Here is a 25484-nt window from a genome sequence, read left to right on the forward strand (position 1 = left end):
CCTCCTTAAACCTTGTCTCTGTGCCTCCAGACCCTCTGATGCACAGTAGGCATCAGAAGCCCTTCCCTGCCTCCCGTCCTCCTCCACATCCTCTCCCTCTAGGGACAGCGCTAGCATTTGAGCTCCTGCCTGGGGACTTTTCGGGGTTTTGTCTGGTCTCTTCAGTGATCTCGTCCCTGGGGTAGGACCAGGACGCCTTTTTTCACTGAGCGGCGCCAGCTGGAGCCAGGCGGGCTGCTCACCCCGACTCTCATATTTTCCCTTGGGATAGGGGGGCTCTTGTTTAGGGAGTACGAGAGCACCGAAAATGGCCCGAGCTGGCCTGGGGAACTCTAGGGGGCTGCGGGGTGGCGTTTACCATCCTGGCCAGGGCAGAAAGCAGGGAATTCCCACCGGCAAGGATGGGCACAGACCCCACGGTTCCATCCCAGCGCGCGGCTCCAGGCAGGCGCCGAGTGGGCGGGGCCTGGCGGGGGCGGGGCCTGTCGAGGTCAGGTGACTGCGCGGCGGGCTGCGGAGGCCCAAGGGTGTCGGACGCGCTGAGAGGCTGGCGGGGCAGTCGGGGTAACAGGGCCGCGGCCATGGGGGTCTTGAAAGACGAGCTGCTCAAGGCTATCTGGCACGCCTTCACCGCACTGGACCTGGACCACAGCGGCAAGGTCTCCAAGTCCCAGCTCAAGGTGGGCGCCCCCGCCGGGGTCTCGTACCCCCGGCCTCCCCGGCGCGCGCTCCACGGGGTGGAAGCGGGACCCAACGCGCGGTCACTACAAGGTGGGGCCGGCCGGAATGCGGCCCGGCGGCCTGCTGGGGCGGAGCGGGCAGAGAACGGGATTTGGCACTTTTTGGTTCCCACTTACCCTCGGGCCAGTGTGTAGTTCCCCTCAGCGTTCCCCATGAGCTGGGGAAGGCGGCGGTGGGGTCTTTGAGCGGCGAGCGGGACTCGCTGTTGGAGCGGGGGCCCCAGAAAGTTTCAGACTCGGGGAGGGCGGTGGGAGACCCTCTTAGACAACCTACCCAGAGCGTACCCCTAATTTTGGGAGAGGAAGGGACTTGCCAGAGGTCATTGGGCAGAGCCCTTTTCAGTGCGCTTTACACCGCGTCAGTCCTCAAACCGGCCAGCTGCACCCGAAGCAACCGGGCAGTTAAAGAAGGGAGAAGTGCCCCAGAGCCCATCCTCCAACGGCCTCCTCCTTTGGGGGCTTTGGCGGTGGGGGAAACTGTGATTTGTGAAGACTTCCCCACCAAGCGTCCTCAGGTCTGGAACTACTCGAAGGCGTGTCGTGTCCCGCAGGGACCTTACTCCCGGGCCAGGAGCACTGATCTTTCTGGCTCCCTGTAAAAGCGACTGCTTTTGCAGAGTCTTTACTGTGTCTGCCAAAGATCCCATCATTAACTGAGAGTATAAGAAATAAATAAAGGAATGCTTGTAAATTGAGTAACCCCAAGCAGGGGAAGTGGCACTTAGCCAGGAGCAATTGGCAGCTTCTTGAAAGTATAAAATATGGAAACAGACAAGAAGAGCCATTCACAGGCATTTTCAAATATACACATTTTGGATCTGAATGGTTTTCTTAGCCTCTTCTGGGAATTGGTTTCTGAAGATTGGGTTTGCTTTGTATATTTTGTGCAGTAATCAGGAGGTTCTTATGAGTAGTGGCTTTTATGCCAGTAGGATTTAGCATTCCCTCTGTCTTTCTTTGGCACTCCTCCTTTTCTCATTTATAAGATCATAGTCTGGAAAGGTCCACGGAAATCATCAACTTAATCTTTATTTTACTTTATTTTTTAAAATTAACGCACAGTAAAAGTGACTTTTTTGGTGGATATTTTATGAATTTTAACACATATACAGATTTTGTATAACTACTACCAAAATCAGGTTTCCATCAGTTCTGTTTTCCTAAAAAACTCCCTCATGCTGCCTCCTTACCCCCAACTGTGGGCAATCAATGATCCTTAATTGCTGTAGTTTTATCTTTTCCACAGTGTCACATAAATGGAGTCATACAGTATGTGACCTCTTGACACTGGCTTCTTTTATTCAACATAATGCCTTAGAGATTCATCTGTGTTGTGTGTATCAATAATTCTTTTATTGCTAAGTAATATTCCATTGTATGGATGTACCATGGTTTATACAGTCACCCTTGAAGAATATTTGTATTATTTCCAGTTTTCTGCGATTATAAATAGAGCTTCATTTTACTTTTTACTGTTTTTACTTTTAATTCACCTATACTACTATATTTAAAGTGGGTTTCTTGTAGATAGTATATAGTTGGGTCTTGTTTTTCAATCCATTCTGACAATCTCTGTCTTTTAATTGGTGTGTTTAGACCATTTACATTTAGTGTAATTATTGATATGGTTAGAGTTAAGGCTACTATTTTTTATTTGGTTTCTGTTTGTTTTCTTTCTTTTTTTGTTCCTCTGTTTCTTCTTCTTTTAGATTATTTGAATATGTTTTAGTATTCCATTTTAATACTGAGTTTTTTTTTTACTTTATTTGTATAGTTTTTTTTTAATGGTTGCGCTATGGATTATAATATATACATAATCCGTATATAACTTTTAACAGTAAACTTAGAATTAATATTTTACGACTTTAAGAGGAATGTAGAAATCTTGTCATCATATAGGTCCCTTTAACCTGCCTGCTTTATGTTGTAATTATCATATTGATTAATTTTCATACATTTAAAACCCTATCAGACAATGTTAAATTTTTTGCTTTCAGCCATCATCTTTATTTTAAAGATCTCTCAAGAGAAGAATAGTATTCCCCCCCCCCCCAAGATACTCCCACATTACGCCTTAATTTTATAGATAAGGTAGATGAAGCTTCTGAAATGTTTGGTGACTTGCCAAGAGTCACAGTTGTAAGTAGTAGCTAAATCTAGAACAAAGGTTTTCAAACTTTTGAGCCAGTGTTTTCCTCTTCTATTTGATTGCATAAATGAGATATTTTCTATTAATTTTGTTGCACTCCATTCAAAACTGTCCTTGTGGATGCTAATAGCAAAAGTGTTTAGAGGATTCTTGACTGCAGCTTGGCAGGAAGTATTAAAATCCCAGTTCGTAGCTTTCACCCACAAGATGTTGATAACGCAACTGTGCAATGTGTTTTGTCTCTCCCTTACCTACTTTACTGAGAGACTTTGGGTTGACTCAGTTTTGTTCATCTTGCTAGTGTTTCTGGAATTGAAAATACTAAAAAATATTTTCTATTTAGGTCTTTATCTTTTGTTTTGACTCTGAAGTTTGATGTTCATTAATCTATTGGAGTAGGGTTTTTACCTTAATTTGATCACTCATTTGTTCATTTGTGTGTTTACTCTGTGTAGAGTACCAAGATAATTTTGTAACAAGATTAGTATTTTTAGGCCCTTACGAGTTAATATCTCCTAGGAGGATATGTCACACAGAGAAGCCCCCCTTATCGGTGGTTTCACTTTCCATGGTTTCAGTTACTGGTGGTCAGCCATTGTCCAAAAATATTAAATGGAAAATTCCAGAAATAATTCATAAGTTTTAATTTGCGTGCCATTTTGAGCAGTGTGATGAAATCTGATGCAGTGTTTTATCCCAGTTCCACCCCATCTGTTTGTCCAGCGTATTCACACTGTATACGCTACCCACTTGTTAGTCACTTAGTAGTCGTCTTGGTTATCAGATCAGTTATCAAGAGAGAGACTACATTCACATAACTTTTATTACAGTATATTATTATAAATGTTCTATTTTATTATTAGTTATTGTTTTACTGTGCCTAATTTATAAATTAAACTTTATCATGGGTATGTATGTATAGGAAAAACGTAGTATATATAGGGTTTGGTACTATTCGCAGTTTCAGGCATCCACTGGGGGTCTTGGATTGTATCCCTCATGGATACCGGGGGACTACTGTAATTGTTTTATTAAATAGTAGACTAAAAATTAAGTATCCAAAAATGAGGGTTAAAATTTATCACTTTGGAAACTATATGGACATTCTAAAATATTTTTGACACTTGTCTTTTTGAATTACCTTCACAATTTTTGACACAATGAATGGATGCATTCACTATGTAATGGACAGTTAATTTGTTAGATACTGTGCCAAGTGCTAAGAGTGATAATGGTAGTAAAGGTCAGGGGAAAAAGAAACAAATATGAATCTTTACCTTCAAAGAGTTTAAATTTTGGTAGGCAAATAAAGAGAATAATCAACCATTAGAGAAGGCACTCTGTGTGTGTATAGAAAATATTGTTATTCAGACAATTACCCTATCTTTAAGAACTGTAAAGTCTGTTGGTAGAGATAAGAAATACAGAAATATTATTGGATAGAAGATGTTGAGTGTGACAGGATAAAGGACCATGAGATTTTGGAGAGACAATTACTTTTTACTGGTGGGATTACTGCATGAAAAAAAAAATTTTTTTTTGAAAAAATTTTTGAAATGAACTCTGAAGACAGCTAGGATGTGATTATGTAGTAATGGGGAGGATTAAGCCCATTCTTTTCATTCATTCATTCAACGGTATTTATTGACTGCTGTTAGCTCTAAGGCATCCCTGTGAACTATTGCAACAGACAGGAATTAATCAAGCATTTGTGGGGACTTTTCTGTGTAACTTTTCTTGATTGGAGTATAGAATATGAGTGGGTATGTGTACTGTATATGTATAAAAGAGAGTTATTGCTGGTGATAAAGCTGTAGAAATAGATTGGGGTTAATGGCTTTGAGTGCCAGGCTAGTTAGGTAGATGCCACAGGGCCTCCAAGTTTCTGAGAGGTGGTGGCCATGATCAGAACTGCACTTGAGGAAGTCACTTGGGCAGTAACATACATACTGGGGTTGGAGTAGATTGGGTAGATTGGAATTAGGAAACTATTGCAGTAGTCCTGATGAGAGGTAATGGGGGTTAGAGGTGGTGAGGGTGGACCGGGGGGGACGGTGGGTGAAGGAGCTTTGCTGTCCACAGGCCTGGACCCATGACTGGGTATGAAGAGAAATGGAAAGGATAGAGTTAGAAATGTCTCACATTTCAACTGTGGATAACCAATGGATAGTAGTGGTTTTTAATAGAAACAGGAAAGTTATGAGAAGAAACTGTTTAGAGAAGAAACAGTAGTTAGCTTTGAACATGTGGAGGTTTGTTTTATTTTGTTTTGAGGTCCTTGATGGATGGATGTTTAGCTAGAGATAATGCCCTCGGGAAGTGTGGGGCTGTTGGTATAGGATCCGGTTGTTGGAGCTTGAAAAAAGAAGAGAAGAGATTCATCAATGGCATTGGGGAATGGTTACAGTAGGTGGTAAGAGGAAGAATAGAAGCTAGGGAATCAGAAATGAGAGATAAGAACCCTTTGGGGCAACCCTGGAGCTGAGGGAGAAGAGAGTTTCAAGGAAGACATGGTCTCTTATCTGTGAGAGTTAATTTATTATTATTATTATTAACATATATTTTAGAGATTATAAAGTAATGAGATTGATTCTTCCTTGCCATAATTTATAAATGACATATTTCCTTAAAGAAAACTTGTGAAAAATTTGGAGTATTGGCATCATCTTGGAAATAAATTTATTTTTTCTAAGGAGATTAATTGCTCCTAAAATTTGCAGTACAGTACTCATTTAGATAAATGTGTTTGGGTCACTCTTATAATCAAATATTTTATTTGAGGGTCCCCAGTTTAATACCAACAAAAACTTATTTTTTATACCTAATTTTTATTATTAACTAATAGTATATTTTTAAGTAAAACAAGAATTACTATATAAATAAATTTTGAAACTTAACCCCCCCAAATTAACATATTATTTTGCTGTTGCAAACGTGGACTTTCATTAAATTTATCAATAAGATAAAAATATAATACAATTTAAAAACCACTTGTGACTTACATAAGCTACTATAGAAGCTGACGGTGGGTTGTCCTCTAGTGATAGTGATGGTTCCTTGTTAAAACAACTAGGTATGCTGTCATTGTAGGTCAATATCTTTTTCATCTTTCTTAAAGTACCCCCCTCCCAAAAAACAAAAGAGGAAAATGCCTCTGCCTCACTTTCCTCACCTCCATTCTTTCTCCCTCTTCCTCGCACATTCCCTGTGATCTCACTGGGGTTTTCCCTGGCAATCTGTGCCCCCTCTGCAGGGGACCTCTGTCTCTCTGGCTCCAGTTGCCGCACTGCTGGCTCCTCACCTGAGTTGCAGCGGTACAAGTCTTCACTCACACACTCAGCCTATGCACCCCACAGAAATCATCAGCTACATTAGCTTAATTTGCAATTGGACTGTTGAAAGGCAACTCATTTTTTTTATTGTCATATTGATTTGGTGTTACTCCATTGTTTTAGGCTGGGATACAGAGGGATACTAAACTAAGTTCTTGTTTCAAGATAAGCTTTTTCTGATTGTGGAGAGATCTAGGTTTCAGCTGCTGAAGTAGATAGCATTAGGGTAATGATGGGGGAAGGAATCCTCAGAAACACATTCTCTACTTGCTTTTAAACTTGTATTCATGAATAGTCCTTCCTTAGAACAAACTGTATAGTTTAAGACTTTATTATTTGTTTTGAATGCAGTTTTGGTATACTCTGTGATAACTGATGGCAGATTAAAAACTACAAATAGTGATTGATGGAAACTTTAAAAAATATCGATAGGAAGGTGCTAGGTACCTGTAGGTAGCTAAGTAAATGTCATTGCTTTGAATGTTAGAAAAATTTTGTTGAACTTTTTCTTGGTTTGTTTTGGTGTTTGTGCCCTTTTTTTGTCTCTATTTTTTTTTAATGAGGTACATTTATGTGTGGATTCCATATTTTAGGAAACCTTATTAATATGCCATCTGAAAAAGTCATTGTTACTTTTAGTTTATGATGTAAATTTGCAGAAGTCATAATGGAAGGTATAGGGCATATTATTTGAAGTAGAAGCAATAATTATTTTTTGTTCCACTGAGGTTTAAAATTATCTTCAAATTATTTAGAATTGCAGTGGTCTTGCTAAAGAATAATAAATCTCCAGTGTTACTTAGGAATACATAACAATTCCAAGAAGATGAAGGCTATTTAAACAAATATACATCAAAAAGAAACTTTGAGACCGCCATCTTCCAGTAATTCATCAAAATGACCAACACAAAGGGAAACGGGAGAGGCACCCGCTATGTTCTCTAGGCCTTTTAGAAAACATGGAGTTGTTCCTTTGGCCACATACATGCGAATCTACAAGAAAGGTGATATTGTAGACATCAAGGGAATGGGCACTGTTCAGAAAGGAATGCCCCACAAATGTTACTATGGCAAAACGGGAAGGTTCTACAATGTTACTCAACATGCAGTTGGCGTTGTTGTAAGCAAACAAGTCAAGGGCAAGATTCTTGCCAAGAGAATTAATGTTCGTATTGAGCATATTAAGCATTCTAAGAGCCGAGCTAGCTTCCTGAAACGGGTGGAGGAAATGATCAGAAAAAGAAGGAAGCCAAAGAGTAAGGTACCTGGGTTCAACTGAAACGCCATCCTGCCCCACCCAGGGAAGCACACTTTGTGAGAACCAATGGAAAGGAGCCTGAGCTGCTGGAACCCATTCCCTATGAATTCATGGCATAAGTGTAAAAAAATAAAAGACCTCTTTAAAAATATTTCTCTTGAGGAGTGTGGCGTCTCCTCCCCCAAAGAAATATTTAAAGAAAACTTTTGTGTCATAAAAAAAAAAAAAGAGGAAACTTTGAATAGTTTATATATCTACGTGGTATAAAATTCTTAAAATTCAAAAGGGCATTCACAAAAGTGAGAAGTAAGTTTCCTCCAACCCCTGGAGCACACTAGTTCCCTGCCCTGGAGGTAACCATTATTACTAGTTTCTTATATTCCTTCCAGAAATCAAAATGTACCTTAAAATTAATACTTTTATTGTTATAGTTAAGTGTTACCCTTCTAAATATAGCAAAATCTAGTGATATTTTTGCAACCTCTATTATAGCTTTACTTTGCAATTATGGTTGCAGTGTGAATTACATGTCAGTGCTGAAATGTCTTGAAATAAGCTTATTTGCTCTGCACTTTTATTCCGTTGTTTTTAGAAACAGAGGGTTTTGTTTTGTTTTAAGTTGTGCCCTTTTGACGTAAAAGACCGTACAACTAGTGAGGATCTAAATGAAAAAAAATTTTTTTAGGAACAATGTGTAGTTTGAGTCTTTATTCATTTCTCAATGATAGATTTTTAACTAAGTTTTTTATTCTTTGCCTTGCAGTTGGTTTATGTTTCTTGTGAATAATGTGTGTTTTGTTCTCATGTAGGTATTTAGCCTCAAAATGTATTAACTTTGCTGGTTACAAAAGTAATTGAGCCAGGCAGTTGAAAATATAAAGGGAGCAAGTTGCAGTAAAGGGTTTTTATTGGGTGAAACTCAATGTAAAAGATATGGTTGGGAATGTAGTGAATAATATGGTAATAACTGTGTTTAGTGCCAGGTGGGTACTAGACTAGTCAGGGGGATCACTTCATAAATTATATAAATGTCTAACCACTGTGCTGTATACCTGAAACTAATATAAAATAATGTTGAAGGTCAACTGTAATTGAAAATGGAAAAAAGATAAGGTTAATTCTTGTGAAGTTGGAATGTATAGTATTCCCTCCCTAATCTTTAGTGATTTGATTCATGTAAACCCCTGTGGTAAAAATTGTTTCTGTTGAGGAACTAAAAATCTAATTAAAAAAATGGGGTTAGGGTATCGGAGTCATGAGTGAGCCTATAGAAGTCTTTGTAAATATATATATGTATATACATTTCACCAAAATAAAACAGTAAAGACAGATCTCTAAATAAATAACGTATAAGAGACATTTAAAAATCTTAAAATGGCAATAATGGATTCTGGGTTATTTCCCTTCTCTATTCCTTACTTGCTAGAAACTTTATGTGGGATAGCTTGGAAATTTTTGTTTTTTTGAAATACGTGTAAACTTTTGCTTTGCTGAAGGTAATATGCAAACTGTGAGGCACTTTTTGTGTGTGTGAGGCTCTCCATCTTAACAGCCAGCGCATTTCTAATCTTATGACTCAGAGCTCTTAACCTTCCTGATCCCTGTTTTGTATTTCCTTTGGGGTCTCACCACAGTCCCAGAGGTACATAGTAGCTGGAAGCGAGAGACGGAAGAGGCTTTGTGTGACCTTTTCTCACTGTTTGCCCTCACAGAGTAGGTATTTCTCATTCCCTCTCCACAAGAGGGTTATTATAGTGCCCTCGGTGATAATTAGCACATGGGAACCCAGGTACTCTGACCGCCTCCTCCGTCCTGCTTCCCTGTGTTCCTCTTCCCATCCTACTGCATAAGCTGCAGGTAGCCCTTTGTCAGAGCTTCACTTCATAAGTCTATTTCTGCTCTGCTTTCTGCTTTATTCTCTTCTTATTCTACTTTAAGGTTGTTTCCTTTTTTTTACTCAAAATCTGTGTCTGCTTGAAACTGTAATTCCCAGCAATTTATTACTTAATTGTAGAAATGTATTTAGGAGTAAATCTTCATATAGTCCAGTTTCATAAAAGGAGATCTTGCAATTAGGGAGAGATTTCTGCAATATTAGAAGAGCTAATTTTTTTCATCCTAGGACTCTTTTATATCTTTGCTTCTTTAGGAGTAATAATTAGTTTTATGACTATGTTTGATTTGGGCCAGTACAGTGGTATATGTGTGTATGGTATACCAGCCGGAAGAAGTAACACCAGTTAAGGATACAAGTTCTGCTCAGATGGACAACTGGCCAGATAGTTGAAGGTATCATATTTCACTGGGGAGACAGCTCTGGGAGGATGGCACACTCTTTCCTTACCAGGGAACAAATCGCCATCATTTCTATCAGTTCATAAGGTGATGGATGTCTCAGCCAGATGGTTGTTAACCCAGAGTTGAGAGCAGGAGCTGGTGGCCAGGAGCCTAACCTCTCAATGACTTTCTTCAGGGATGATTTGAGAAAGCGCTATTAGCTAATGGTGCACCACTGTTAGTAGGTGGTGCTAGATTGGAATTCTGAGATTCTTTACTTGGGTGACTTTGGGATATTTGCTTAAGGTTATCTGTTAAATGGGAATAAGAGGACATTTAACAATAAGAAAAAACATGCAGCATTGTTCCTTACCTTCATGAGTGTGTGTGGTTTAGCAAAGATAATACATGAAATGATTACAATAAGACAGCATAAAAGCAAGTTCTAGAGAGTGTGGAAAATGAGTGCTGTAAGCCATGCTGTCCAGTAATGTTAGCCATTAGTCACATTTGGCTATTAAGTATTGAAAAGTGGCTAATCCAAATTAAGGTGTGCTGTAAATATAAAATACACACTGGATTTTAGAGATTTAGTACAAGGAAAGAATGTAAGATGTCTATTTAATAACTTTAAAATATTGATTATATGTTGAAGTTATGATATTTTAGATATGTATTATTAAAATTAGTTTTACCTGTTTCCTTTTACTTTATTTTTATTTTTTAATTTAATTTACTTTTTAAAATTTTATTGGGGAATATTGAGGGACAGTGTGTTTCTCCAGGGAGATGTCCTTCAATCTAGTGGAGGGCGTAGCTTAGCTCCAAGTCCAGTTGCCATTTTCCATCTTCAGTTGCAGGGGGCACAGCCCACCATCCCATATGGGAATTGAACCGGCAACCGTGTTGTTGAGAGCTCGCGCTGTAAGCATCTGAGCCATCTGGCCGCCCCTCCTTTTACTTTTTAAAAATGTGGCTATTAAAAATGTTAAATTCTATATGGGGTTTGCATTGTATTTCTGTCAGACCGAGCTGCTGTAGAAGTTCAAAGGAAACAGAAAAAGATGCAGACAGTTGGAGACAAGGAAAGTTTCATGGAGGAGCTAGAACAGCAGCTGTTTCTGGCCGGAATGGGACAGTTCTCATGTCCATTATAGTCACAGAAAGATGGCAGGTATGGTGGTGGCATTGTAGATAAGAGCAAGAGCCCAAACTTGGGGTATTTGTGAACAGTAAGGAAATACTCTGGGTGGAGTAGGATGTTTGTTTTGAGGCATAGTGGAAAATTAGGATTTAAAGGGAGGTGGGGTTACATTTTACATGTTTCTGTTCTTGCACAGAATAAATGGTTACTATTCATTTGTTGACTCTATTAGAATGAGTAGTTCAGAACTGATCCTGTAAAGAGGGGAAGTTAATAAAACTTTCTGGGTAGATATATGATGGAGTTTTGAGATTATTCTGATAATGTGGGTAAGATGATTAGAGGTGAGAGGCTGGAGATCGGGACCCCAACTGGGGGGCTGCTATGAAAGCTGATGAGTCAGTTGATTGGTGCTGGATGGGGATGATGGTAGTGGGAATCAAAACAGATATGTTTCCTAGCCTTCTAGAGCTTAAAGTCTTGTGAGTGATACAGACCAGCAAACGGGCAGTGAACATATAGTGAGATAAAGAAAGTACAGTGCTGGGGATGGCAGAGGAAGGGGGCCTACCTGGCCTGCAGTGAGAATTAGAGGAGGTAGGTCAGAGAATGCTTCTAGAGGAAGAGACATTTGTCGCTGACCTGAAGGGATGTGTGAAACTCCTCTATAAGAATATCTATAATGAAAGATTTGGGAGGTAAATCTTTTGGAGGAACAGGAGAAAGTGTCAGGAGAGAGAGCACTGGTTGGGGAGTCCGGAGACCTGTCTCTGCTCCCGTTAGTTGTGTGGCCGTGGGAAGTCATTTCTCCTTACAGGGCTTCAGTTTCCTCATTTGTAAAATGTGGAGGAGAGGATAAGCTCTCCCAGGGTTAGCCTTCTAATTGAACTTTGTTAGCATGGTGTGTTTACCCCGCTCACATCCTGGTGAGTGGTTGCTATTCAGCAGCTCTTTGTTAGGACCTCAGAGGGGAGAACGGTCTCGCTGCTGTTGGCCCCCAGCCCTTGTTCCCCAGCCGCACGTTCTCTGGTCAGCCTGAAGCCGACAGAGCAGCTCACTCAGTGCAGACAGGAGATGGCATAGCGGGGCTGACTTAGATCTGGAAATAAGACAAACGAAGTCAAAGAGGTACAAGAACAGAAGAGTCCATAGTTTTGTTCTTAGGGGAAAAATCGTACCAGAGCCAGAATCAGGGCGGGAAACCTGTTTTTGGGAGAAAAGTTCTCTTTTGGATTTTTTGGATGTGAGGCAAATTTGGCATAGAAATCTCTAGTATTAGTGATATAAACCAGAGCTCAGCTGAGAGGTCAAAACCAGAGAGAGACCTGAGAGTCATTAGACTAGAGGTGACTTAATGTTGTCAGAATAAAAGTACTTTTTAAGAAAAGAACAAAGAGAACGAAGAACTAGGGCTCAAAAACTGAGCTTTGGGAAATGTCCAGAGTGGGAGACTGAGGGGTGAGGGAGGTGATCCCATAAAGGCACCTTGGTAGAGGAAAGAGAAGAACTTAGAAAATAGTCTGTCATGGGACCAAGAGAAGGCTAAGAGGTGGGGCTGATCCACACTGCCGCGTGCCAGACCTGGGAAGGTGACTTGTGGAGAAGGTGTCTGTCCCAGGTTGGGTCCTCAAGGGAGCAGATGCTGAGAGAGTCAGGAGTACAAGGGTTATTGGGGAGAAACACCTAAGGAAAAAAAGGAAAGAAGAAGCAGGATTAGGAAAAGGAGCTGTCAAACCATGATACGAACTTGACAAAACTTGTAGCGCTGGAGCAAAGATGGCAGGTTAGAGGATTCCCACGGTGGGGAGAAATGACACTAGCACGTTGCTCAGTCATTGGCTGAGGTGAACCCTGCAGTTACTAATACTGGAGGCTCTCAGCTAATTACAGTCCTCGTAGCTGGGCAGCAGTTCCTTTCTTGAGGAGGGATCTGGGTGGTACATCTGTGTCTGCCACAGAATTAAACCTTTTAAAAAAGAAATGTCAAGAGATTGCTAGGGATAGAGCCGTATTATAGGGGCCACAGGAGTCAGAGTGGTCAGAAGGTGGGGTGGCAGAGGTAAACCTCGCATCAGTGATCGTTATCAGCACCTTGGGCGCACACTCTGGCTTCAGGGAAGAGTGGACTACGAAACTGAACTAATTTGTCTTCTATGGAGTTCTCTCTCACATACTTCTTAATTCTTACTGCGTCCTTTCCTCAAAAATCTCTGTTTGAATTTTGAGGAACTGGACTGCTTTACTAGCTCTCAGGCCTGATGAGTTATGCCTGCTAGTTCTGGTGGTGTTAATAACTAATGGAGGCATTGTTTTTTACTCCAAAAGTGATCTGAATGAGAGATTCCAATTAAACAAAAATTCTTTCCAGAAAGCATGTGCTGGTGGTATAGTGAAATAAATTCAAAGACACAGATCTAGATATAGATGATAGAAAATAAAAATAAAAAAAACAAGATTCTCAAATGGGATTCATTTAGCTAACATTTGTTGAACATCAGACATTCTCATCAGGCACTTGATTAGGTTTTGGTATTGCACAGCTGGATAAATATAAACCCTCTCTAAGGAACTTACAGAGTAGTAGGAGAGAGAGGCACACAGAAGCTTACTGGAGTTAAATCTTACAAATGCTTTATCTTCTTAAATACATTTGTCTAGCATGAGGCTGGAATCTAAGGGGGCTGTCCCAAATTGGGAAATTTTGTCGCCCATGGTGTGGTTTCTTCAAAAGGCATGGCAAAGCGTAGTTCTTGGATGACCCAAGTGAGTTAATTCCATCAACTTTATAGTCGTGATCTCTTCATATTCTGTAATTGTATTGGTGCTCTCTAGCTGGAACCCCTAGACATATTTAATTTAAAAATTTTCCATAAATATAAAGGCTGCACTTTTTCTTACTATAAAGATAATACCTAGAATATTCAAACAACACATATAGAGGCAAAGATAAAAGTACCCAAATTCCACCACCAAAGGCATATTAACTTTTCAGTGAGTATCATTCTAACGTCTCTCTCTCTCTCCCCTCCTCCTTTCTCCCTCTACCTCCCTCGCCCCCTGCGTGCACATATGTGCAGGCACACACGTGCCTATACTCGCGTACATACATACGCATCCCATTTTATGTAAATGGCATCATATTTCACATGCTTTTGTAACCTATTTTTTTTTTACCATGTTAAACATTTTAAAAATTTTAATTACATTTATTGGGGTAACATTGGTTAATAAAATATGAGTTTAGGTGCACAACTTTATAATACACCATCTGTATACTCCTTTGTGTGCTCACCACCCAAAGTCTAGTCTCCTTCTGTCATCATACATTTGACCCCCTTCATCGTCTTCGTCCTCCCCCTACCTTTTCCCCCTCTGGTAACCAGCGTTCAGTTGTCTGTGTCTATGAGTCTGTTTGCTTTGTTTGCTCATTTGTTGCTTTTTGTTTTTCATGTCCCACATATGAGTGAAAGCATGTAGTTCTCGTCCTTTTCATCTGACTTATTTCACTTAGCATGATACTCTCAAGATCCATCCATGTTGTCGCAAATGGCAATATTTCATTTTTGATAGCTGAGTGGTATTCCCTTGTATATATGTACCACATTTTCTTTATCCAATCATCGGTTGAAGGACACTTCTGTTTCCATGTGTTGGCTATTGTGAATAGTGCTACAGTGAACAAGGGGTACATATATCTTTACGAATAAGTGTTCTCAAATTTTTTGGGGTAGATACCCAAAAGAGGGATTGCTGAGTCATGTGGTATCTCTATTTTTAAGTTTTTGAGGAACCTCCATACTGTTTTCTATAGCGGCTGCACCAATCTACAGTCCCACCAGCAGTGTCTGAGGGTTCCCTTTTTTTCACATCCTCCTCAACACTTATTATTTCTTGTCTTATTGATAACAGTCATGCTAACAGTTGTGAGGTGGTATCTTATTGTGGTTTTGATTTGTGTTTCCCGTGTGAGTAGTGAAGTTGAGCATCTTTTCATTTGTATCTGTTGGCTGTATGTATTCCTTGGAAAAGTATTTATTCAGGTCCTCTGCCCATTTTTAAGTTGGATTATTTGTTTCTTTTGGTGTTGCATTGTATGAGTTCTTTTTTTTAAATTTTGTACGAGTTCTTCGTATATTTTGGATGTTGTATATTTTTGGATACCCCCTTATTAGACATATTGTTTGCCTATTTCATTGGTTGCCTTTTTGTGTAACTTATCTTCTTAAACAGTATGGTAGGGTCATCTTTCCATATCAATGTGCATAGATACAGACACCATCCCTTATAATGGCTATGAACTATTTCACTGTGTCGATGCATCAGAGTTTATTTAATCACTTTCCTATGCACAGATATTTAAGGTGTTTTGATGTTTTGAGCTGGGGATGCTGCTAAACATCCTGCAACACATAAGATACCTCCTCGTGCTCCCCAAACAAATAATTATTTGGCTCAGAATGTCAGTGGTGTTGGAGAGAGCCTGTTCTATACCTTCTCCAGTGTTGGGTGCTGGCAATCTTTACTCTCCTCTGTTCTATCTGTTCAAACACCAGGTATTGTTACTCAGGCAAAAAGTAATACCTCTTTTAATTTGCATTATTTTTATTACTAGTGAGGTTAAACGTCTTTTCTGATATTTATTAGTCATTTGTTTCTTTTGTGAATTTTCTATTCATGTCCGTTGTCCATTTTAAATTAGGTGTTCATCTTTTACTTAGTAATTTCTAAGAGTAATTTGAATATTGGACCTACTAGTCTTTTTTGTTTGCTTATGGTGTCTCTTTTTAAATGGAAATTAAAATAATTTTTATGTGGTCAAATTTGCCAATATTTTATGTTTGATTTCTGAAGAGGGCTAAGTTAATGACTTATTCAAGATAACTTATTAAAGGTGGTTCACTTAGAATGTAACCCAATGGCATATACTGTCGTTTAGTGGCATGTATTTTATGGACAGCATCACAACACATGGTTTTGAGTTAGACATCCTGCCGAATCTATCCATACGTGTTACGCTCCTTCTGAGTTCTCCCCTAGCCCTGTCCTAGGCACTGTGAAGGGACAGAAGAAAAGTATTAGGCAGCGTTTCCTCCCTCACTGAGCTGCAGTTAGGTATTTGAGACTCCACTAGCGTATGAAACAGAATTCATTTAAGTGCTGAATAGGAATTCAGTGGACAGAGAAGGTCAGTGAAGGTTTCCCAGAGTTTATGAAGAATGAACCCGCCTTGAGGGATGTGACTAGGCAGGAGGGAATGTTTCCAGGATAGGGCATCATTGTGGGGCAGGCAATTAAGAGACCTGGGTTCTCGTCCCTGCTTTGGTACTAGTCAGTGTGTGACTTAGGCTCCAGTCCTTTTATCTGTGAATTAAGGGGACAGGAATAGGTTATTTCCTAAGATTGTTGTCATCATTAAAGTATTATGGTTTTACTATTTCCTGAAAATTTTGGGAAAGAATTCATTCAGCATTTAATGAAAGCCTTTTGCATTCTGGGTAGCATGCTAGGTGCTGTGGGAATGCAAGGATGGGTAAGACATAGGCCTTTCAGAAATATTCAATCTTATGGGAGAGAAAAATCGTGTGTGGTAGTTAGTATAAGATAAGAAGTACAGAAAGCCTGGGAAATAGTCGGGAAAGAGCATCTCGATTTGGGGTGGTGGAAGCTTCAGAAAGGGGTGGCATTTATTAGGTAGAAAGGAGGTAGGGATGGTTGGAGCAAAGGCCTGGCGGAGAAAGGGGCTGGAGACAGGGTTTGTTGGGGTACAGAGAGTAAACTTGTTTGGCTGGATTTGTATGGATGGTGCAGAGGGGTGGGACAAAATAAGGCTAGAAAGATAAAGTAGGGGCTGGCTTGTTGAGTGAGTTAAATGTGGAGTTCAGATACATACTTGTTTTTACTTCTGTGTGCTTTTGATGAATTTTAGACAAGGGGATAATGTGATATAAGCAGCTCTTGAAGATGAATTTGGTAAGTGTCTAGGATGGGATTGACTGCATTCCCATGGCACCTAGCATGCATCAACGATGACTTTGAGATTTCCGAGGCTGCATATAATAAAGATAATGTAAGAGAAAGCAAGCAAAACTTAAGCAGTGACAAGCAGGATGAAAGGATATTGTCAGGAAAGGGAAAATGACTCCATGTAGTAAGGGGCAGGACTTCTATTTAGACAATGCTCTTAAGGCAGGGCATAGCACTGGTAGGAAATTGGTCATTCTGGTTCATTGTTACGAAGAGTTTTCTGGTAATTTGCCATTAGCTTGAAATTTTACAAATCAGACAGGAATTTTCATGTTTTAAAAACAGTTTGCCCATTATGAGTTATAATTCTGTAATTGTGTCTGTTCAGATAAGCTTATTGGAGTAGTGATCTCCACCCCTCCACCCCCCTTCTTTTTCAGTGTTGAATTTTGTCCATTACGCACATCCTGTAAAGGGAAACTGTGTGACTGGGGGGGCACATTTCAGAGAACCTTTATAATCTCTACATCTTTGGGAGGGAAGAAGATAAACATTATGCACTAGTGTGTTAAAACACTGTTGGTTGTTCATCACCCTTGATTTCATTTTCATGGTAGTTGGAGGAAAATGCTTAAAAAGGGTGAGTGGCAAACCACTGAACAGGAACAGACCACACGAGCAGGGCTCATGCAGTTAATTAGTCAGCTCTTGTCAGCAGAGGCCCTGTAGGGCAATAGCACGCAGCTGCGAAGGAACTGGAGAAATGGATTTCTCCGTGGTTATGGATCTTTTACTGTAGTAACAATACTTGATTCTCCAAATCAGGGGAATGAGAGCAAAGCTGCTTAGCAGTCATGTCAGTGATAAAAGAATGGCCTTTGGAGGAGCAGGCACTTGAAGTGGGGTAAATTCAGCTTTTGGAAGAAACTTTCAAGCACTGTGATTAGAGTGCTTCAGGGGCAGTCCTTTTACAAATCAAGAATGTGTAGTTCTCTTTCCTCCTGATTGCTTTCGTCCTGATCTCCTTTCCAGCTTCCTCATCTGGAGAGGAGGCCATTGCTTCTTGGAACAGTTTCTCCCAAAGGTGGGTGCTGGGAGATGGGGGCTCCCAGAGAGGGAATGGTCCCAGATTTCTAGGCATGTGTAGTTCTTCACCACTGGATTTAACTTGGCTCTGCTAAGTAGCTCTGGCCGTCTTGTTGGGTCTCCTGGAGAACCGACTGGGTGGGGTTGTGCGAGCACCAGGCCATCATTGCACCTTAGCAACAGCAAGAAGCACTTCTGTACAGGAAGGGCTCTCTTTCCAGAAGGAGAGGGGAGGTGGCACGGAGTGGAAGGGCCCCAGAGCACAAGGTTTAGTCTAGTCTAGTTCTAGTCCCAGTTTCACTGCAGAGAACTCTGATTTGGGGCACATCTCCTAATCTGTCAAATAGCAGTAATACTCTCTCAGGGGCAAGACTCAGACCAACTCATGGATGACGTGTGTACTCTAAAAACCATCAACTGCTGTATAAACTTATGGAGCATTTACTTCTTGTCAGTAGTTTATATTCTGACCTTCGAGATTTGGTTTCTTTGTACGTTTCACTTTTTATACAAGAAAATCTTGAGATACTGTCTAGGCTTTTAAAAAATAGTTGATAAAGTTTTTTAAAGATAACACACAAGTTTTTCTCTTTTAGTAACAAAAACTTTTCAATTATCTATTATTTAGTTTATTTTGTTTGAAGAAGACTTCCTTCTTCTAGGCCTTACTAACACTAAATTTCTGATCTAGATGATAGTTCTTTTGTTGAATTCATGAAACGAATTTGGGTTGACAGTTAAGGATTGGGCTTTAAAAACTTTTTTTAGAGACAAGTCCAGCTCCCCAGTTTGCAGTGAGGATACTGAGACTAAGTGAGAAAGTAGCAAAATATTAAAATATCTAAAAAGGGAAAATGGCAACCGCTGAACAGAAACAGACCGACCGCACGAGCCCGGCGGGCACCCGGGTCTCCTCCTGTGAGTTCTTGTCACTATGATGTGCCGTCTGCCTCACAATTTGCTTAACTAAATAAAGGTAGTTAAGAAAATCATTACTGAATTCAGCTATCCCTATATTTAACAAAAGTACTGTTTAATTGTCCAAGGCTAGAGTTCAAATCCAAATCTTCAGTGGCATCAACATATTGAATTAAGCATCTATACATACAAAGAACATTTGACTTTAGAGAACTGAAAACCTAATGTTCCTTATCACTAGAGAGTGTTGGACTAGGGATTACAAAACCTGAATTCTGGTCTCAGTTCTGCTAAGCAACCTTAGTCAATAAAAACAAATTTAATCTCTTTGAGCCACTGCTCACCATCTGTAAGAGGAGAAGAATAGCAATATGGTGTCCAAGGGGCCAGGACTTAAGTTGGAGGATCTATGAAACCCCAAAGCAGAGAGAGGGCCGGGCATGGGAAAGATTGATGTCTCCTTTTTTGTACCCTGAGGATTTTTGCATTAATTAACTACTTTCTCATGTTATTCCCCTGTCTGGTAAGCCTTTCAATTTTCCCAAAAGCTTTTCCTACTCAAAAGCTCTCCTTATTTTAAGGTCCAGGTTACTTTTCACTTCCTCTCCAAAGTCACTGTTGCACACACTATTTCTCCTTTCTGAACTCATTTATTGCCCTTATATCACATTCATCCGTTAATCATGGTATGTTGCTGTGGAATATGCCTTTTTTTTTATACCTAATCTCTAGGGAGTAGGTTAATGTAGAAGACAAAGTATAGACTTTGAAGATAAACAGATTTAGCTGTGTGATCTTAGGCTGGTCACTTTTAAAAATATACATTTTTAAACAGGTAATTTTTCCCCCCAAAACAATAAAAAGGGAAGTTACAGTGAAAAGTTGCCTTCTCCTGGTCTAGCATCAAACTAGTCTTTCCCCCACTGTTAGTTTTTTATATGTCCTCCTGGAGTTTCTTACTTTTTGTCTTCCCTTTTCTTTTACATAAAATATGGCACACTATAAATAGTCTCAGGCTGTTGCTTTTATCACTGAATTTATCTTGGAGATCTTTTCATATCAGTATCCAGTGAGTGTCCTCATTGTTCTTAGCATTTTATGAATGGATCATAATTTAACCAGTGGTGGGAAATTTTACTTGGGTAAAGTCCCAAATGATTTTGAAATTTGAAGGACTTTTGATCCTTACTAAGAGATATGTTATTTCTCTAAAACTTATATTTCTGTAATATGTTGCAATTTTTAAGCACTTTACATTCTTAAAGTTAATCCTCACAAAACCTCTTCGGGGGTAGCTAATTACTGTACAGGTTTTACTAGGACAATAAGAGAAAGGAAATATCTATGTAGGATTTTTCTGACTGCGGTGGAACATTCTTCAATAAAAGCTCCACCATGCTCTTTTCATGTGCTCTACTACTGGCAAATAGAGAGTTTGCTCGAGAAACACAGCCTGCTTTGTAGGGGCTGATAAAAGTCTTCGTTACTTCATTTATAACCACTTGTGAATTTACTTCCTTTACTTTACTTACTTCCTTAAAACCAGTAGAGCATGTAGAAAAGGATCTCCACATAAATGAAGCTTTGAGAAACAAAATAAATGTAGAAAGAAGATATGCAAATGTTCTTTTTGTAGATTCAATATTTTAATTATAAAAAAATCCTAACTGAAATATGTGTATGCAGAAAAAAATGACTTGCTTAATAGAATTGAAAGTCTTCATTGAGATGAATGGCTCTTAAAGTGATTAAATGGGTAGGACTGAGAAAAATAGGAAATATTTTAACCTGGCACTTAACATTTAATAAGATTCTCTGTTAAAGGAAGTGCAACCTTAGCTATGTAATTTGACCTGTTTAGAATGCACCAAGGAAATGGAAGACATTTAAGTTTTATTTTTAAATTTTCATTTAATGTGAAACAAGATTAGTACTGCGATGGCCCAGACTGCTAATTTAACTGCCTGAATGTTAAAGTATGCACTTAGATTATTGCCAGGACCAGTAACCCTTTTATATATGGAATGCTAATTTTCTACAAAATATTTCAACTATTTTGGTAACTCCTAAGACATTTTTGCTACTGATTTTTCTCATTTATAAACTGGGCCCTTGATTTCTTTCTCTTTTTACATTTATGCTCTTTTATACTTATGCTGAAAATAGCCTAGCATCGTAGAATTTTAGAGATGTTTGGGCACTTAGAGATTACTAATTAATACTTGGTATATTTGCATATTCATTTGGTCCTTTTTCTTGAACAAATAAGGAAACTGAAGCCCAGAGAGGTTGTAATTGGCCCAGATCAGGCACCTTGCCTGGAAACCCCGGCTGCAGCTACCTAGTACCTATTTCTTTTATAGCTCTAATTGACTGATACTATTCTACTTGGGAAGAAGTTTAATTTTGAACATATTCTCTTGCTCCTTCTCCCCTTTTTCTTTCTAATGTGTACCAATTAATAAAAGACTTCAAGGAGTATTATAGTCACAGATCTTGCATGGAGCATGGCTCATTGTAGGCATGTAAGAGAGACTTGTTTGAAGTGAACCAAAACTGAGGATGGAATGAGAGACATTCATGGGTAACCACTGGAGAATTGGCAGCTGAGCCATACTCACCCCACATTTGCTAGTTTATTCTCCATCTTGCTCTCCCCAGGGTAGCCAGTTGTGTTCAGATGGTCAAAGTGCCATGTGCTGGTTAGTGGATGCTTTTAAACCACCTTCTTTCCCCCGTAGGTCCTTTCACATAACCTGTGCACCGTGCTGAAGGTTCCACACGACCCCGTTGCCCTTGAAGAGCACTTCAGGGACGATGATGAGGGGCCTGTCTCCAATCAGGGCTACATGCCGTATTTAAACAAATTCATTTTGGAAAAGGTATGATTCTAACCTCTTCTTGCTCACAGCATTGCTTGATTTGCACGTTTCAGCTGCGCCCCAGAACCCCTGGTTGGTGAGAGTTCACTATGGAGTTCACTGTGGTGTGAAGCATCAAGTGGGGTGATTCAAAAAGGAAAGAAGGAATGAGGAACCGACTATTTCTCCCTCTTCTCCACTGTTTCTAAAACTTGTTTTGATATTTTCCCAACTTGTTCATTTTCTTAATAAGAACTGTATTTTGTATTAATCTGTACCTTTTTTCTCTCAGGGTGTTTTTTTTTCTTTTTAAATTTTGATTTCCCCATGTACTGGCAATGATTGTTAAAGCATGGGTATGATGGGGTAAAACGTGAATATTAAAGGATGTTAATTATCTTTATTAAATAGATATTACACCGCAAAGGTTTCATCCTAGACTTTTCAGTGTACCACTTGGATGCTTCCTCTGGATGTTATGAGTAAAGATGCTGCAAAAAACCTATTATGTGTATGGAAGCCAAATATAACCTATCGGCACTGGTTGTCATGTTCAGTTTCTTCCGTGGTTTGGATAATTAAAAATTGACACAATTAAGTGTTGAATTTAATGTACTTTTATTTCTTTTTTAGGAGAAAATAATTTAAACTGATGGCACATTTAAGTAATTTAAAAATTGGTGATTAAAAAATTATGAAACGTAGCACATGCTTGTTTTTAAATAGGCAATTGATACAGAAATTTATGAAATAAAAAGTGAATTTTTTTTACCCTTTTTAGTCCGACTCTCTAGGAGTAATCACTGTTAACAGTTTGGTAAATATCTTTGCAGACCTCTCTGATATACATGCAAACACATACCTACACAATATACAATGTTTTGTTCCCACATAAATAAGATCGTGTGTATGTATGTATGTATAAGTTGAAGTATTCTATCAACTTATTTTTATTAAACTGAACAATATTTTAGTGTCATTTTCCATATCATGTGCATTTAGTTTAGGTATGAAAGTAAGCATATATTCACATGAAGGGTTGGGAATTCCTGCTTTTTCATATTTATAACACCAAGCGTGAAAGTTTTTTAGATATATGAGTATTTCACAAATGCCTTTCAAAAAGTGACAGTGATAATATTTTTAAATTAAAAATAAAATGCATTTAAACAGCTTTATTTTCCCGTCACCTAAATACCACGACTGTTTACATATTTTTTTCCTATGGCTCCTTTAGGTTTTTATTGCTTTTTAAGTGTATAAATTCTTTTTATAGTTCAGTATTTTTTTATAATAACAAAGTACAGTAATTAAAATTTATAATAATAATTTGTTAGTAGTTTGGAAAATGCTAGATGTAGGTCAGGATTCTTTTTAAAAATTACATTATATTTTTCAGAAATTTTGTAGCAAAGATTATCAAAATTACAGGCTGTTCCTTTATGTAGTATTCTTTGTACCTGTGTCTGTTATTCCATGTCACTCTCACAGTTTTCTGCTCTTTATTGTGTGTGTGTTTTATATATATGTTATATATGTTTTTAAAGTGTTTCCCTTGCAGAGATAACATTACCTTAATCATGCTTTAATTAGGAAAAAAAAGAGAAACCACACTATAATGAAATGTAAGGTTTAATCAGACTCACAAAAGCCATGTTGTATGATTTCATTTATGTGAAATGTCCCAAGTAGACAAATACATAGATATGCAAAGTAGCTTAGTACTTACCTGAGGCTAGGGGAGATAGGAATGCTGAGTGACTACCAATGAGTATGTGGTTTCTTTTTGGCGTGATGAAAATATTCTAGAGTTATACAGTGATGATGGTTGCAAAACCTTGTGAATATCTAAATAAAACTACTGTATCATATACTTTAAAGAGTGAATTTTATGATATGTGAATTATATCTCAATAAAAAAGATTTAATCAAATTGTACAGTGATGCTGTACTATTTTCTGGAGCTTTTAAAATAAATATTTTTTATTATTTTTTCAGTTACAGTTGATATTCAGTATTATTTTATATTAGTTTCTGGTATACAGCATAGTGGTTTGACATTTATACAGAGGGTGCCAAAAAACATGTATACATATTTTAAGAAAGGAACACACTATTAAAATTGTAATACTCAATATATACTGATAACAAAAGATGAATGCAAGTCACATTTGACTTCTGCAATTACAAGAGGTGCTCAAAGTGGTTACCATTAGTGTGATTTTAATACAGTGTTTTCCTTTCTTAAAATGTGTATACATTTTTCGGCACCCTCTGTGCAGTTTATGCAATGATCCCCCTGATTAGTACCCCCCTGGCACTATACATAGTTGTTGCAACATTATTAACTATATTCTCTATGCTGTACTTTACAGCCCCTTGATTATTATGTAACTGCCAATTTGTATTTCTTAGTCCCTTCACCTTTTTCCCTTTTTCATCTAGCTCCCCCCCAACCATCAGTTTATTGAGCTTTTTTTTTAATGATATTTTTTATAATGTAATTCCTTTTTTTTTTTTTTTAAAGATTTTATTGGGGAAAGGGAACAGGACTTTATTGGGGAACAGTGTGTATTTTTCCAGGATTTTTTCCAAGTTGTTGTCCTTTCAGTCTTAGTTATTGTGGAGGGCGCAGTTCAGCTCCAGGTCCAGTTGCCGTTGCTGGTTGTAGGGGGCGCAGCCCACTTTCCCTTGCGGGAAATCGAACCGGCAACCTTGTGGTTAAGTGGACGTGCTCCAACCAACTGAGCCATCTGGGAGCTGAGTGGCAGCTCAGCTCAAGGTGCCGTGTTCAATCATTAGTTGCAGGGGGCGCTGCCCACCATCCCTTGCCGGGAATCGAATCTGGCAACCTTGTGGTTGAGAGCCCACTGGCCCATGTGGGAATCGAACCGGCAGCCTTCCAAGTTAGGAGCACGGAGCTCCAACCGCCTGTCACCGGGTCGGCCCTTATTGAGTTTTTTTGACTGCTGTTATATTCATTGATCAGGTAGCTCATTTATGTAGTATATTGTGTTATATATAAATGTCATACTCAGCAAATATTTGATGATCTGCTGTGTACATGTGTTTAATCTTAAAAATTAAAGACAGTAAGCAGAATTATGTCTGTTATTAAAATATAGAATGTGCTGGGATATTCTTGGAAATCTGGAAATTGCTTTGTTTTTTAGTGCTAGAATTTGTGTGGGCTAGGCCAGTGGATAGAGAAACATGGTTTAATATCTTTTTTTTCATTTTTTATTTTAAGGAGGGTGCAGCTCATAGTGGCCCATGCGGGGAATGAACCAGCAACCTTGGTGCTGCCAGCACCACGCTCTAACCAACTGAGCTAACCGGCTACCCTGGTTTAATATCTTTAAGTGCTGTACCCTCATAATACTGCATTTTTTTCTCCTTGGTGTAACTTTCTTTAAACATCTTGGATTTTAAGTTTTAACATGTTCTTTATTTTAGTATTTAGGTATTTTAAAATTTTGTAACTGGGGAGAAAATACAGCAGTATTTAAAAAGTCCAAAATTAGCCAGTAAATTTGGAGGAAAACTTATTCACGGAGCAAGTAAGGATGTGATGAAACAGTGAGCCCTTGTTTATTGTTGCTTAGCCACCTGGAGTGGAATTTTGCCAGTCCTTCAATCCAAATAAAGCTGCCAAAGTTTCCGTGGTGTGGGTTTAAATTGAGCAAAGATTAGTGCTTTGTTTTGAAACTTGGTTGAAAAAAATACACATAGTAACTGAAGAATGTTAACACTAA

General features: G+C 38.8%; 1 protein-coding gene and 1 pseudogene across 1 annotated transcript in view; both read left to right on the plus strand.

The window, feature by feature from the left end:
* Nucleotides 1-505: 505 nt before the first annotated feature.
* Nucleotides 506-25484, plus strand: part of SWAP70 (switching B cell complex subunit SWAP70) — a 68872-nt gene continuing 43893 nt past the window's right edge. Inside the window, exons 1-2 of the mRNA XM_019728955.3 lie at nt 506-680; nt 21610-21750. Of these exons, the coding sequence (XP_019584514.1) occupies nt 582-680; nt 21610-21750 (240 nt within the window). The 5' untranslated portion in view covers nt 506-581. The remainder of the gene's footprint in view (nt 681-21609; nt 21751-25484) is intronic.
* On the plus strand, nt 7119-7863 carry LOC109445987 (large ribosomal subunit protein eL21 pseudogene; annotated as a pseudogene).

The sequence above is a fragment of the Rhinolophus sinicus genome, chromosome 14 (genome assembly GCF_057876585.1).
Source record: "Rhinolophus sinicus isolate RSI-liver-muscle chromosome 14, RSI-T2T, whole genome shotgun sequence".
In the NCBI taxonomy this organism is placed as follows: domain Eukaryota; kingdom Metazoa; phylum Chordata; class Mammalia; order Chiroptera; family Rhinolophidae; genus Rhinolophus; species Rhinolophus sinicus.